Source organism: Macaca mulatta, chromosome 20 (assembly GCF_049350105.2).
Source record: "Macaca mulatta isolate MMU2019108-1 chromosome 20, T2T-MMU8v2.0, whole genome shotgun sequence".
In the NCBI taxonomy this organism is placed as follows: Eukaryota; Metazoa; Chordata; class Mammalia; order Primates; family Cercopithecidae; genus Macaca; species Macaca mulatta.
The window spans coordinates 2427216-2438070 of record NC_133425.1 but is presented as its reverse complement, the minus strand read 5'-3'; the positions used below and the strand labels follow the sequence as shown (position 1 = coordinate 2438070).

General features: G+C 61.5%; 1 protein-coding gene across 2 annotated transcripts; it reads right to left on the bottom strand.

Moving 5' to 3' along the window:
• Window positions 1-335: 335 nt before the first annotated feature.
• LOC100425930 (tryptase beta-2) lies at window positions 336-3158 on the bottom strand. 2 transcript variants are annotated; one of them, XM_077985309.1, is made up of 6 exons: window positions 3086-3158; window positions 2838-2898; window positions 2514-2685; window positions 2139-2404; window positions 985-1148; window positions 336-914 (listed from the first exon to the last, which is right to left on the bottom strand). In XM_077985309.1, the coding sequence occupies exons 2-6, from the start codon at window positions 2896-2898 to the stop codon at window positions 750-752; spliced, it is 828 nt and encodes a 275-aa protein (XP_077841435.1). In that variant the 5' UTR covers window positions 3086-3158; the 3' UTR covers window positions 336-749. The 2 variants fall into 2 exon arrangements, with proteins under 2 accessions (XP_077841435.1, XP_014980749.3); XM_015125263.3 differs by lacking the exon at window positions 3086-3158 and having other exon boundaries at window positions 2838-3051.
• Window positions 3159-10855: the final 7697 nt, after the last annotated feature.

Below are 10855 nucleotides of genomic sequence, written 5' to 3'. Positions count from 1 at the left end.
AGCATTCAGAGTCCCTCCCTTGCAGCCCCCGATCTGTGCGACTCACAGGACACCAAGACCCAGACGGGAAGCCGAGGATTTACACCCTCAGTGCGGCCGCGGCAGGCTTCCGTGTTTGAGGGAGAAATCGCCTCCCTCTGCCGCGAGGACACCGAAATTAATTGCTTCTCCTCCAAACCGGGAGCCATGACTCACCGACCAGGGCTGCTGAGGAGGCCCCGCTCCACAGTGCCTTGGGGACCAGGACCCTGCAGCTCCCGTAGCTGCCCCAGGCCACGCCTGGACCCCTCCTCCCACGTGACACCCACGGCCAGAAACACAGTGACGGCCACACCTGCTTTTCATCATGCACTTTAATGAGAGTCAGCACTCAGGAGGATTGGTGCTCACCACAGAGTCAGCACTCAGGAGGATTGGCGCTCACCACCTGCTACCTGGGCGGGGGAGGGCTGGAGGGGCAGGGGGGGCTGGGGGTGGGCTCAGGGTAGGGGAGGAGGCTCAGGATGGGGGAGGGGCTTAGGATGGGGGAGGAGGCTCAGGATTGGGGGACTCAAGAAAGGGGAGGGGCTCAGGGTAGGGGAGGGGGCTCAGGATGGAGGAGGGGCTCAGGATGGAGGAGGGGCTCAGGGTGGGTGAGGGGGCTCAGGATGGGGGAAGGTGTGGGGGGCAGTTGCCACCTGCGTCGGAAGCAGTGGTGGTTTGGACAGGAGGGGCTGGCCCTCCGCTGACCCGGGTGACACAGGCCTGGCTCAGGGCTTCTCGGGGACGTAGCGGTGGATCCAATCCAAGTAGTAGGTGACGCGGGTGTAGATGCCGGGCCGGTTGGGCAGGGCACAGCCCTCGCCCCAGCTGACCACGCCCGCCTGCAGCCAGGTGCCATTCACCTTGCAGACCAGGGGCCCTCCGGAGTCGCCCTGCGAAGGGCAGGGGTCAGGGCTCGCCGGCCAGGCTCCGGGGATCGGGGTGGGGGACGCGAGGACCCACCTGGCAGGAGTCGTGCTTTTCGCTCCCCGCACACAGCATGTCGTCGCGGACGATTCGAAAGCTGTCCCCCGTGTGGAGGCCGGTGTGATACTCCGCATCGCAAAGCTGGTTTTCCACTATGGGGACTTCCACCTCCTTCAGCGGGTACGGCGGCGGCAGGCGCACTGTGGGCAGAGCGGCAGGTGGAGCCGGGCCTGGGGCCGGATGGCTGCTGCAGCGTGGACTTGGCGGCCGAGTCATGGGCCGGGGAGACAGTGCCACGTGGCCAGCACCGTTCTGTGCCTGCGGCCCCGGGGAAGGGCGGCGAGTGCGGGCCGGGCCCCTCCCCTGAGGCTGGTCCTGGGTCCCAGCCTCATTCAAGCCCCATCTGGGGAAGGGAGGGGAGGTCCCTGGAGGTTGCCAGGCTGGGCTCCATGGCAAAGGAGTGCAGGGCCTGGCCCCTGTCTCCCCCTGGGCTCAGCTGACTTTGGTCTGGGCTGGGCCCACGGTCCACGGTCAGACCCACGGTGGAGGGGAACACAGGGCCCTGGGCTCAGCTTCGCCTGTGTGTGGGGTGGAAGAGCAGGACTGTGGCTCTGGCCCCCTCTGAGTGACCCCGAGGTCACAGCCCAGGGCCACTGCTCAGGCCCCAAAGCTTTGCTCTGAATTGTGGATAAAATGGGGACAAGACCTACTAGAAGTGAAAATGTGCCTCATGGAGGGTCAGAGTGAGCTTCGTCCAGGCCCCACAGCACCTGCCACCACCTCGAGTCCCAGGCCCCTGAGCTGACCGTGGCACAGGGAGGGAGGGCAGGAGGGTCTCATCCCAGCACCCGTCTCTCTCCTTCCAGCAAGACCCCCCTTGTGATTTCCCTCCCCACATAGCAAGTCCGCGACGTACGAACTTTCGATGCACCCTTTCAGGCTAGGGGAAACCGAGGCACGGAGGTGCCAAGGGACTTGCCCAAGCCCTGCGGTTGGGGGGCGCCCAGGCCTGCTGGCCTCACCATCTCTGCTCAGGGCACCAGCTGCCTCTCGCCACCGCCTGCTGCATTCATCCTGGCCTCCAGAATCCCCTCCCTGAGCTGCCCCGAGGGACCCATCACCCCAGGGGCTGGCCCGTGACTGTGACCTGGTGCCCACCTGGCCCAGCCTCCCGCTGTCCCCGGACCCACCATCATTGTCCACGTCGCCCCAGCCGGTGACCCAGCACGGCGTCCCCGGGGGGAAGGTCTCCAAGGCAGGGGGCAGGGTGACCGTGTGGACATGGCTGGAGACGTTCACGGGCTCCTCTAGCTCCAGCAGGGCAATGTCCGCCCCGATCTGGACAGCGTAGAACTGCGGGTGCACGATGATCCTGCTGACCGGCAGCAGCTGGTCCTGGTAGTAGAGGTGCTGCTCTCGCAGCTGCACCCTGAGGTCGGCCAGATCCTTGACGTCCCTGGCCAGCGGAGGCTCCCATTCAGGGCCCTGGGCAGCCTCCAGGAGCACCCGGGAGCCAGGGCACACATCCGGCCCTCGCCCACCCCACCAGGCCCCGGGAGACTCACGGTCCCACGCAGTGTGCCGCGGTCAGCACCCACTGGGGGTGGATGAGGGAGCCCCCACAGAAGTGCATCCAGTACTGGTCGTGGAGTCTCAGGCTCACCTGCCAGGGCCACTTGCTCCTGGAGGCCTCCTGCCCCCCGACGATGCCCACTCGCTGGAGGGCCTGGCCTGGGGCTGGGGCAGGAGCCAGTTCAGGACCAGGAAGCAGCCCCCGCCTGGGCCCAGCCCTTCCCTGTGTGGGGGCCAGCCCGGCCTCCCCAGAACCCACCCAGGCCCTGGCCTGTGGAATGTGGTGAGGGGCAGGGTGGACCCCGGCTGGGACTCACCAGGGGCCGCGTGGGCCGGGCTCACCAGGACGGGCAGCGCCAGCAGCAGCAGGTTCAGCATCTGGGGAGCAAGGAGGGGCATCGTGGGCCTGGCCGGGGCTCACGGGGCAGGGCTGGGGGCTGCAGATTATGGGGTGAAGAATGGAGCTGGCATGGGGGGGGCCTGGGTCTTGGTGCTCTGAGTCTGAGGCTGGGCCACTCTGCTCCAGGCGACGCTGATGTCGGGGTCTCTGAGAGTGGGGACTTACCCTGGCCGCTCGCTGTTCCTTCTACCCAGCAGGCTTTCCCCTCCCCATTTATCCTTCCAGATCAGGACGGCGTGGAGGAGGGGCGCTGCGCCCTCCCATCCAGATACGGAGGAAGTGGGTGACTCAGACCCAGGGCCCCCATGTAACACGTGCCCCCGCCACCCTGACGCCCTCTGTGTGTGGGGCTGCCAGGCAGGCCCCGCCGAGGGCTGAGCACTGGAGGCTCGCAGCTCCGCCTGTCAGCTGGTGGATCCCAGCACCGGAACGCACCACCTTCCCGCTGGTGGGATCAGCTGCCCTGTCCCGGTGCCAGGAGGCCTTCAGGCACAGCTGCACCCAGGCGGCCTGGCTGCCCCATGCTACGAGACCAGTTGCCCCAAAACCTGTTTCCCCAAGAGGGACACGGGATGGGAACTCATGACCATGGGCCACCCTCCAAGAGACGGGAATGAGCCCATGAGGTGGGAACATGACAGGTGTCATCTCTCCTACGGACTCCGAATCCACGGGGGTGGGGCCAGCCCTCCTCGACTCACTTGGTGGGGGGCTCACAAGAGACCCCCTTGTCAGATGAGGAAACAGCCTTGAGAGGGGACAGCACCGAGTGTCCTCAGCCAGCAAGGGGCCCTGCTCCCTGTAAGAATTAAAGAAAGAGGAGCGAAACACGAAGGGCGGCCTCACAGTCAACAGGGACAGGTTTGTTTTAAGCAGACCGGAGAGGGGCGGCTGGCTGAGTTAGGTCAGAGCCACACGCTCTCAGACACTAAGAGTTTTTAAGGATTGAGGGCAGGAGAGCTTATCAGAGACTTGGAGTGCTTATGTGACTCTTCATTGCGCTTCTCTGGGAGGGATAGTTGTGTGTCTGTTCCCATACAACTTCCTGCAGCTGCAGGCATATGGCATACCCCGTCTGCTTTCAGCTTCCCTTGTCTTAGTGCACCTGAAGGGAAAGGAAGGTGTTATTAAGGCCCAGTGTATGAGGGCGAAGTTTGGCAGTTACCCAAGAGACTTTCTCCCCACCTGCCCTGTGCTCCGCCTGCCTTGTCTGCTTTTTGGCTGCTTATAGTTAGAAGAGAAGTGATGTCCTTGAAATGCAGGAGGCTGGAAAGGGAGCTGGAACTGAAAGCGGCGGTGTTTGTCCGAGATGAGGGTGCTCCTGTTCCATCACTCCCACTCCCCGTATGAGACTCAAGTCCTCCTGTGAGTCCTCAATGTCCACATCTGGGCTGTCTGTGCAGGTCCCCTGGTCTGCGGGTGCCTCATTATCGTGGAATCTGAGTTTCATCCGCAGAGGGAGGAGCAGACGAGAGTGCGGGTGTGACCTCAGGAGACCCAGCCCAGCTCCCCACGGACTCACCCCAGCCCCAGCCCAGCTCCCCACGGACTCACCCCAGCCCCAGCCCAGCTCCCCACGGACTCACCCCAGCCCCAGCCCAGCTCCCCACGGACTCACCCCAGCCCCAGCCCAGCTCCCCACGGACTCACCCCAGCCCCAGCCCAGCTCCCCACGGACTCACCCCAGCCCCAGCCCAGCTCCCCACGGACTCACCCCAGCCCCAGGCCCCAGCTCTCCACGGTCTCACCCCTGGTCCCAGCTCCCCACGGTCTCACCCCGGGTCCCAGCTCCCCACGGTCTCACCCCGGGTCCCAGCTCCCCATGGTATCACCCCCGGTCCCAGCTCCCCACGGTCTCACCCTAGCCCCAGCTCCCCATGGTCTCACCCCCGGTCCCAGCTCCCCACGGTCTCACCCTAGCCCCAGCTCCCCATGGTCTCACCCCCGGTCCCAGCTCCCCACGGTCTCACCCCCGGTCCCAGCTCCCCACGGTCTCACCCCGGGTCCCAGCTCCCCATGGTCTCACCCTAGCCCCAGCTCCCCATGGTCTCACCCCCGGTCCCAGCTCCCCACGGTCTCACTCCCAGGTCCCAGCTCCCCATGGTCTCACCCCCGGCCCCAGTTCCCCACGGTCTCACCCCCGGTCCCAGCTCCCTGTGCTCTCCGTCCATCCAGCACTGACACTGTCCCTGCAGGTCTGTCCACCCCACCTCCCAACTCCCCTGGGCCTGCTGGTCACTGAGGCCTCCAGCCCACCTCCTCCCCTTCTGAGCCCCAGGACCCCCTACCTGTCCCCCGACTGCCAACACAGGGCCACTCCAGCGCTCACCCTGCCCCCACCCTGCCTGGGACCAGCCTGGTTTGGGGCTGACGCTGCACACCGAGGCCATATCCACCTGAACTCCTTCCAGGCAGCATCCCCAGGGCACAGGCAGGGGTGGCCCAGACCACTCCTGCTCACGACCCTGCTCCTCATCCATTCTCTGGACAAACTCCCCAGAGGCCTCCACCTGCCCCGTCCTGGTTCCATGAACGAGGCCCACAAGACGGGACCCTCAGGAGCCCAGGAAGTGAGGGGATGGGGTGATGGGGGACACCAGGGACGAGGGTGGGGCAGGGACACGGGAGACACCAGGGTTGACAGTGAAGAAGAGACTCAGGGGACACTGGGGCTGAGGGAACCTGGAACACACGGGACGCCAGGGCTGAGGGAACCCAGGGACACACGGGACGCCAGGGCTGGGGGAACCCGGGACACACGGGACGCCAGGGCTGGGGGAACCCGGGGACACATGGGACGCCAGGGCTGGGGGAACCCGGGGACACACGGGACTGTGGCTGGGGGAACCCGGGACACACGGGACGTCAGGGCTGGGGGAACCCGGGGACACACGGGACGCCAGGGCTGGGGTGTGCAGAGGGCTCTGGCACCCCCGCGTCAGGGGCTCTGGTTCCTCCTCCTAGGAACTCCAACAGGGTCAGGCCTGGGAGGCGGACCAATCATCAGCGTGGGGATGCGAGTGCTTTGATTGGCTAACACTGGGCCCATCAGGGCGAGTCCTGGGCACCCTGCCCCGACCCTGGCCCCTCACCTGGGGTGCTGCAGGGCTGGGTTCCGGGGGAGGTGGATGGACCTGAGGGGCCCGCCCCGGAGCCTCTCAGGAAGCTCCGCATCCTACCTCTGCCGTCCAGCAGCAAAAAGTTGAACTCTAGTCATGCCCAACCAGCAACATATAAAAACGATGACAACCCATAATTCAGGAAAACAGTGGAAAGGATGCCCTGTGCTCAAGAAGGTTCCATCCAGTTCAGAATGAAAACGCAAAATAAACCCGGCAATCATTTGGTGACTCCAGTTTACTGGGGTTTCTGAGACGCGGGAGCCGGCATCGCAGGGAGGTGGTGTCCTGGGGGCTTGGAGGGGATGCTGTGGCCGGGGTGTCCGTCGAGGGCCCTAAGACGGTGCCCTTCGACCTCGCGGAGATTCTGCCTCGGAATGTGGAGTGAGCGAGCGAGGGCCAGCGGGGCTTCCCGGCCTCTGTGGAGGTTCCTAGCTGGGGCCCTGGGATCCAGGGGGAAGGACCCTGTGCCAGACCCCCGTGCTGTCCAGCCCTGGTCAGCGGGCAGAGAGCTGTGTTCTGGGTCCTGTTCTGCCAGCGTGTGGTGGAGCCCAAGCACTGGGGTCACTTCTTCATGGCACTGCAGGTCCCTGTCCTAGAGCAGGACCCCAAATGAGAAGGATCAGGGGACCTCTGAGATGCCCAGAGGAGGTGCCCTGGTGATGTCCAGAGAGCCTCTGCCAGGCAGAGCCAGCCCCTGGTGGGGCACCGGGTGGAGAATGGGGCTGGCCACCCCCGGTGGGTGCACTGCCCTGAAGGAAAGGCCGGACCAGAGGGTGGGCCTCTGGGACATCCTGCACATACAGGTTTCTGGTCGCCATCTCCTGGTGGGTGGTCAGGCAACTCTCCCCCCATGCCTCAGTTTCCCCACATCAAAGAGGAGATCCCTGACCTCGAGGGTCTCAGGCGGACCCTCCAGCCCGGCCTGTGATTTGGATCTGGGGAGGGGGGCAGGAAAGTCCCGGGCACTGCCCAGGGCCCCTTATCAGCTGGGTCATCAGGCTGGGGCGGCCAAGACGGTTAGGAAGGGCCAGTCCAGGCTGGGCCAGGAGACGGTCCCCATCTGATCTGCCGAGCGAGCACGGGACCTGCTCCCGGATGTGGGGACGGGGACGTCTCAAAGGGTGGCTGTCACGGGAGCCTGAGCAGTCTCCACAGGGCTGCTGGGCCTGGAAGTATTTCTGTGTCTTTTCTTTCTTTAAAACACACTTCTTATTTCAGAACAGGTTTAGATTTATGGAAAAGTTTCGAAGATAGTATAAAAGTGCTTATCCGCGTGGCCCGGGCCCACTTCCCATTCTTCCTCAGGAAAAGGCTCGTTGGCCGTAATGAATGAGCCAGCACGATTCGTTACGGTGACTAAAGCCCGGAGCTTACTTGGATTTCCTTACTCCCCTAACCCCCCGTTCCCGTCCCAGGACCTCGCCCCGGATCCTCCTGTCTCCTCCGGCTCCTGTTGGCTGTGACAATTCTCTGGCTTCCCTTGCTTTCGATGACCTTGACCGTTGTGAGGAGGGTGGGTCGGCGATTTTGCCGAGTGCCAGTCAGTGGGGATTTGTCTGACGTTTTTCTCATGCTCAGCCTGAGGTCGTGGGTTTTGGGAGGAAGAGCACAGAGGCGAAGTACCTTCCTGCCCCTGTCGTGGGGCCGCGTGGAGTCGCGTGGGGTCGGGAGTCATCAACCTGATTCACCGCCGGCTCAGGCACAGCTGGTTCCTCACCGTGCGGCGCCTCCCTGTCGGCCTCGGTGCTGCAGTGTTTGGAAGGAAGTGCCCTGAGCAGCCAGGTCGGGGTTGGGGGTTCCGCTGAGCTCCACCTCCGTGAGAGGGGAGGGCTGTGACTTTATTTTGAACTCTGCGTGGAAATTTGTCTCTTCCCCCCACTTAACTAATTTATTGATTTATTTTTGAGGCAGATTCTCGCTCTGTTGCCCAGGCTGGAGTGCAGTGGTGTGATCCCAGCTCACTGCAAGCTCCGCCTCCTGGGTTCACGCCATTTTCCTGCCTCAGACGCCCGACTAGCTGGGACTACAGGTGCCCGCCACCTCGCCCGGCTAATTTTTTGTATTTTTAGTAGAGATGGGGTTTCACCGTGTTAGGCAGGATGGTCTCGATCTCCTGACCTCGTGATCCACCCACGTTGGCCTCCCAAAGTGCTGGGATTACAGGCATGAGCCACTGCGCCTGGCCTCTTCCGCCCACTGTTTACTTCTTCCACTATTTCTTTAATCAGCATTGACTCATGGATATTTATTTTTTATTTATCTATCTTATTTTATTTCTTTTTTGAGACAGAGTCTCACACTGTTGCCCAGGCTGGAGTGCAGTGGCGCAATCTCAGCTCACTGCAACCTCCACCTTCTGGATTCAAGCAATTCTCCTGCCTCAGCCTCCCAGGTAGCTGGGAATAGAGGCATGAGCCAACATGCCCAGCTAATTTTTGTATTTTTTGTAGAGATGGGGTTTCACCACGTTGGCCAGGCTGGTCTTGAACTCCTGACCTCAGGTGATCCACCCGCCTCAGCCTCCCAAAGTGCTGGGATTACAGGCATGAGCCACTGTGCCCAGCCATAATTCAGTAATATTTTATTTTTATTTTTCTTAGAGACAGGGTCTCGCTCTGTCGCCCAGGCTGGCGTGCAGTGGTGCGATCTCGGCTCACTGCAGCTTCAACCTCTTGGGTGAGAGGATTGCTTGATTCCAGGAGGTCAAGGCTGCAGTGAGCTCTTGACTCACAGCCAAGGCTGGAGTGAGTAAGACTCAGTCAAAAAAAAGGAAAGAAAGAAAGAGAGAGAGAAAGGAAAGAAAAAGAAAGAAAGAAAGAAAGAAAGAAAGAAAGAAAGAAAGAGAGAGAAAGAAAGAAAGAAAAGAGAAAAAAAAGAAGGAAGGAAAGAAGGAAGGAGAGAAAGAGAGAAAGAGAAAGGAAGGAAGGAAAGAAGGAAGGAGGGAGTGAGGGAGGGAGGGAAAGAAGGAAGAAAAGAAGGAAAGAGAGAGAGAGAAAGAGGAAGGAAGGAGGGAGGGAGGGAGAGAGGGAGGGAAGGAAGGAAGGGAGGGAGGGAGGGAAGGAGGGAGGGAAGGAAGGAAGGGAGGGAGGGAGGGAGGGAGGGAAGGAGGGAGGGAAGGAGGGAAGGAGGGAAGAAGGGAGGGAGGGAGGGAGGGAAGGAGGGAGGGAGGGAGGGAAGGAGGGAAGAAGGGAGGGAGGGAGGGAGGGAAGGAGGGAAGGAAGGAAGGAAGGAGGGAGGGAGGGAAGGAGGGAGGGAAGGAGGGAGGGAAGGAAGGAAGGGAGGGAGGGAGGGAAGGAAGGAGGGAGGGAGGGAGAGAGGGAGGGAAGGAAGGAAGGAGGGAGGGAGGGAAGGAGGGAGGGAAGGAAGGAAGGAGGGAGGGAGGGAAGGAGGGAGGGAAGGAAGGAAAGGAGGGAGGGAGGGAAGGAGGGAGGGAAGGAAGGAAGGAGGGAGGGAGGGAAGGAGGGAGGGAAGGAAGGAAGGGAGGGAGGGAGGGAGAGAGGGAGGGAAGGAAGGAAGGAGGGAGGGAGGGAAGGAGGGAGGGAAGGAAGGAAAGGAGGGAGGGAGGGAAGGAGGGAGGGAAGGAAGGAAGGAGGGAGGGAGGGAAGGAGGGAGGGAAGGAAGGAAGGGAGGGAGGGAGGGAGAGAGGGAGGGAAGGAAGGAAGGGAGGGAGGGAGGGAAGGAGGGAGGGAAGGAAGGAAGGGAGGGAGGGAGGGAAGGAGGGAGGGAAGGAAGTAAAGGAAGGAAGGAAGAGGCATTTTCCCGTAGCTCCGCCGTACAGCCAGCAAGCCCCGAGGTAGCTGTGGGCATCCTACTGACATGTAATTCTCAATTGCCAAATCCAAGTCCGTCAAGTCTCCCAATAATGTCCTTGGATCGAAAGGGTCCCGCCTGGGATTAGGAGGCACGCTGGGCTCTGGAACGGGTCCTCGGTCTTTCCTCGGCTCCTCTGGCCCTGAGACCCTTGAAGATTTCCGGCCATCTTTTTGTGGCGCGTTCCTCAAGCCGGGCTGATATTTTTTCACGGTCAGATTGAGGGGATACCCGCTTGGCAGGAACATCATGGACCCCGCTCTGAGGTCTGCCTCCTGTTGAGGGCATGCACGGTCGATTTCTCCAGTTGCTGGGACGTCCCCTCTCATCTCCTGAGCGAGGGGCATCTGCCCGGCTTCTCCCCGGGAAGCCGCTCCTTCCCTTAGTGATGACTACGTGTTTCGTGGGGAGACTTCTTGAGACCCTGTAACCAGCTGAGTTCTCATCAGACTCTCTATGTATTCATTTGCTTATTTATAACTGTGTGGATTCATGGTCTCTTGTTTTATTCAATTATTTAAATTTCTTTTTCCCATTTTATAATATGCAAACTCACCCTGATGCGGACACTGGGAGCTCCTGCGAGCTGGCCTCTGTGTCGTCTGACACGTCTCTGACTCTGAACTTTTCCTCCCACAAGATTCTCATGGGCTCCTCTCGTATCCGCCTCTGCGCCAGGCATTCCTCCAGGAAGCCCAGCTCCTGTCAGTGGCAAATGGTATTTAGAGACCACGATCTAGGTGAAGGGGTTGCCCATTGCTCTTGGGTGCCACTGCTCGCAGCCCTTCTCAGGGGACAGAGCCAGGTAACACATGTATGTGTGCACACGTACACTCACACACATGCACATGCATGCACACACTTAATCCATGCACACTCACACACACACTCTCTCGCATATGCAACGCATGCACACACTTGATCCATGCACATTTACACATGAATTCATACACATGCACACGTGCGCACACATACATGCACACACATGCACATACTAGATCCA

What these genes read in the sequence shown, in the direction of transcription:
- LOC100425930 (XM_015125263.3), bottom strand. Translation starts at nt 2,919, where the DNA reads ATGCCCCTCCTTGCTCCCCAGATGCTGAACCTGCTGCTGCTGGCGCTG. An exon ending in GCGGCACACTGCGTGGGACC is followed by an intron (nt 2,405 to 2,513) that starts GTGAGTCTCCCG and finishes TCCGCTGGCCAG; the next exon opens with GGACGTCAAGGATCTGGCCG. An exon ending in AAAAGCACGACTCCTGCCAG is followed by an intron (nt 915 to 984) that starts GTGGGTCCTCGC and finishes TGCCCTTCGCAG; the next exon opens with GGCGACTCCGGAGGGCCCCT.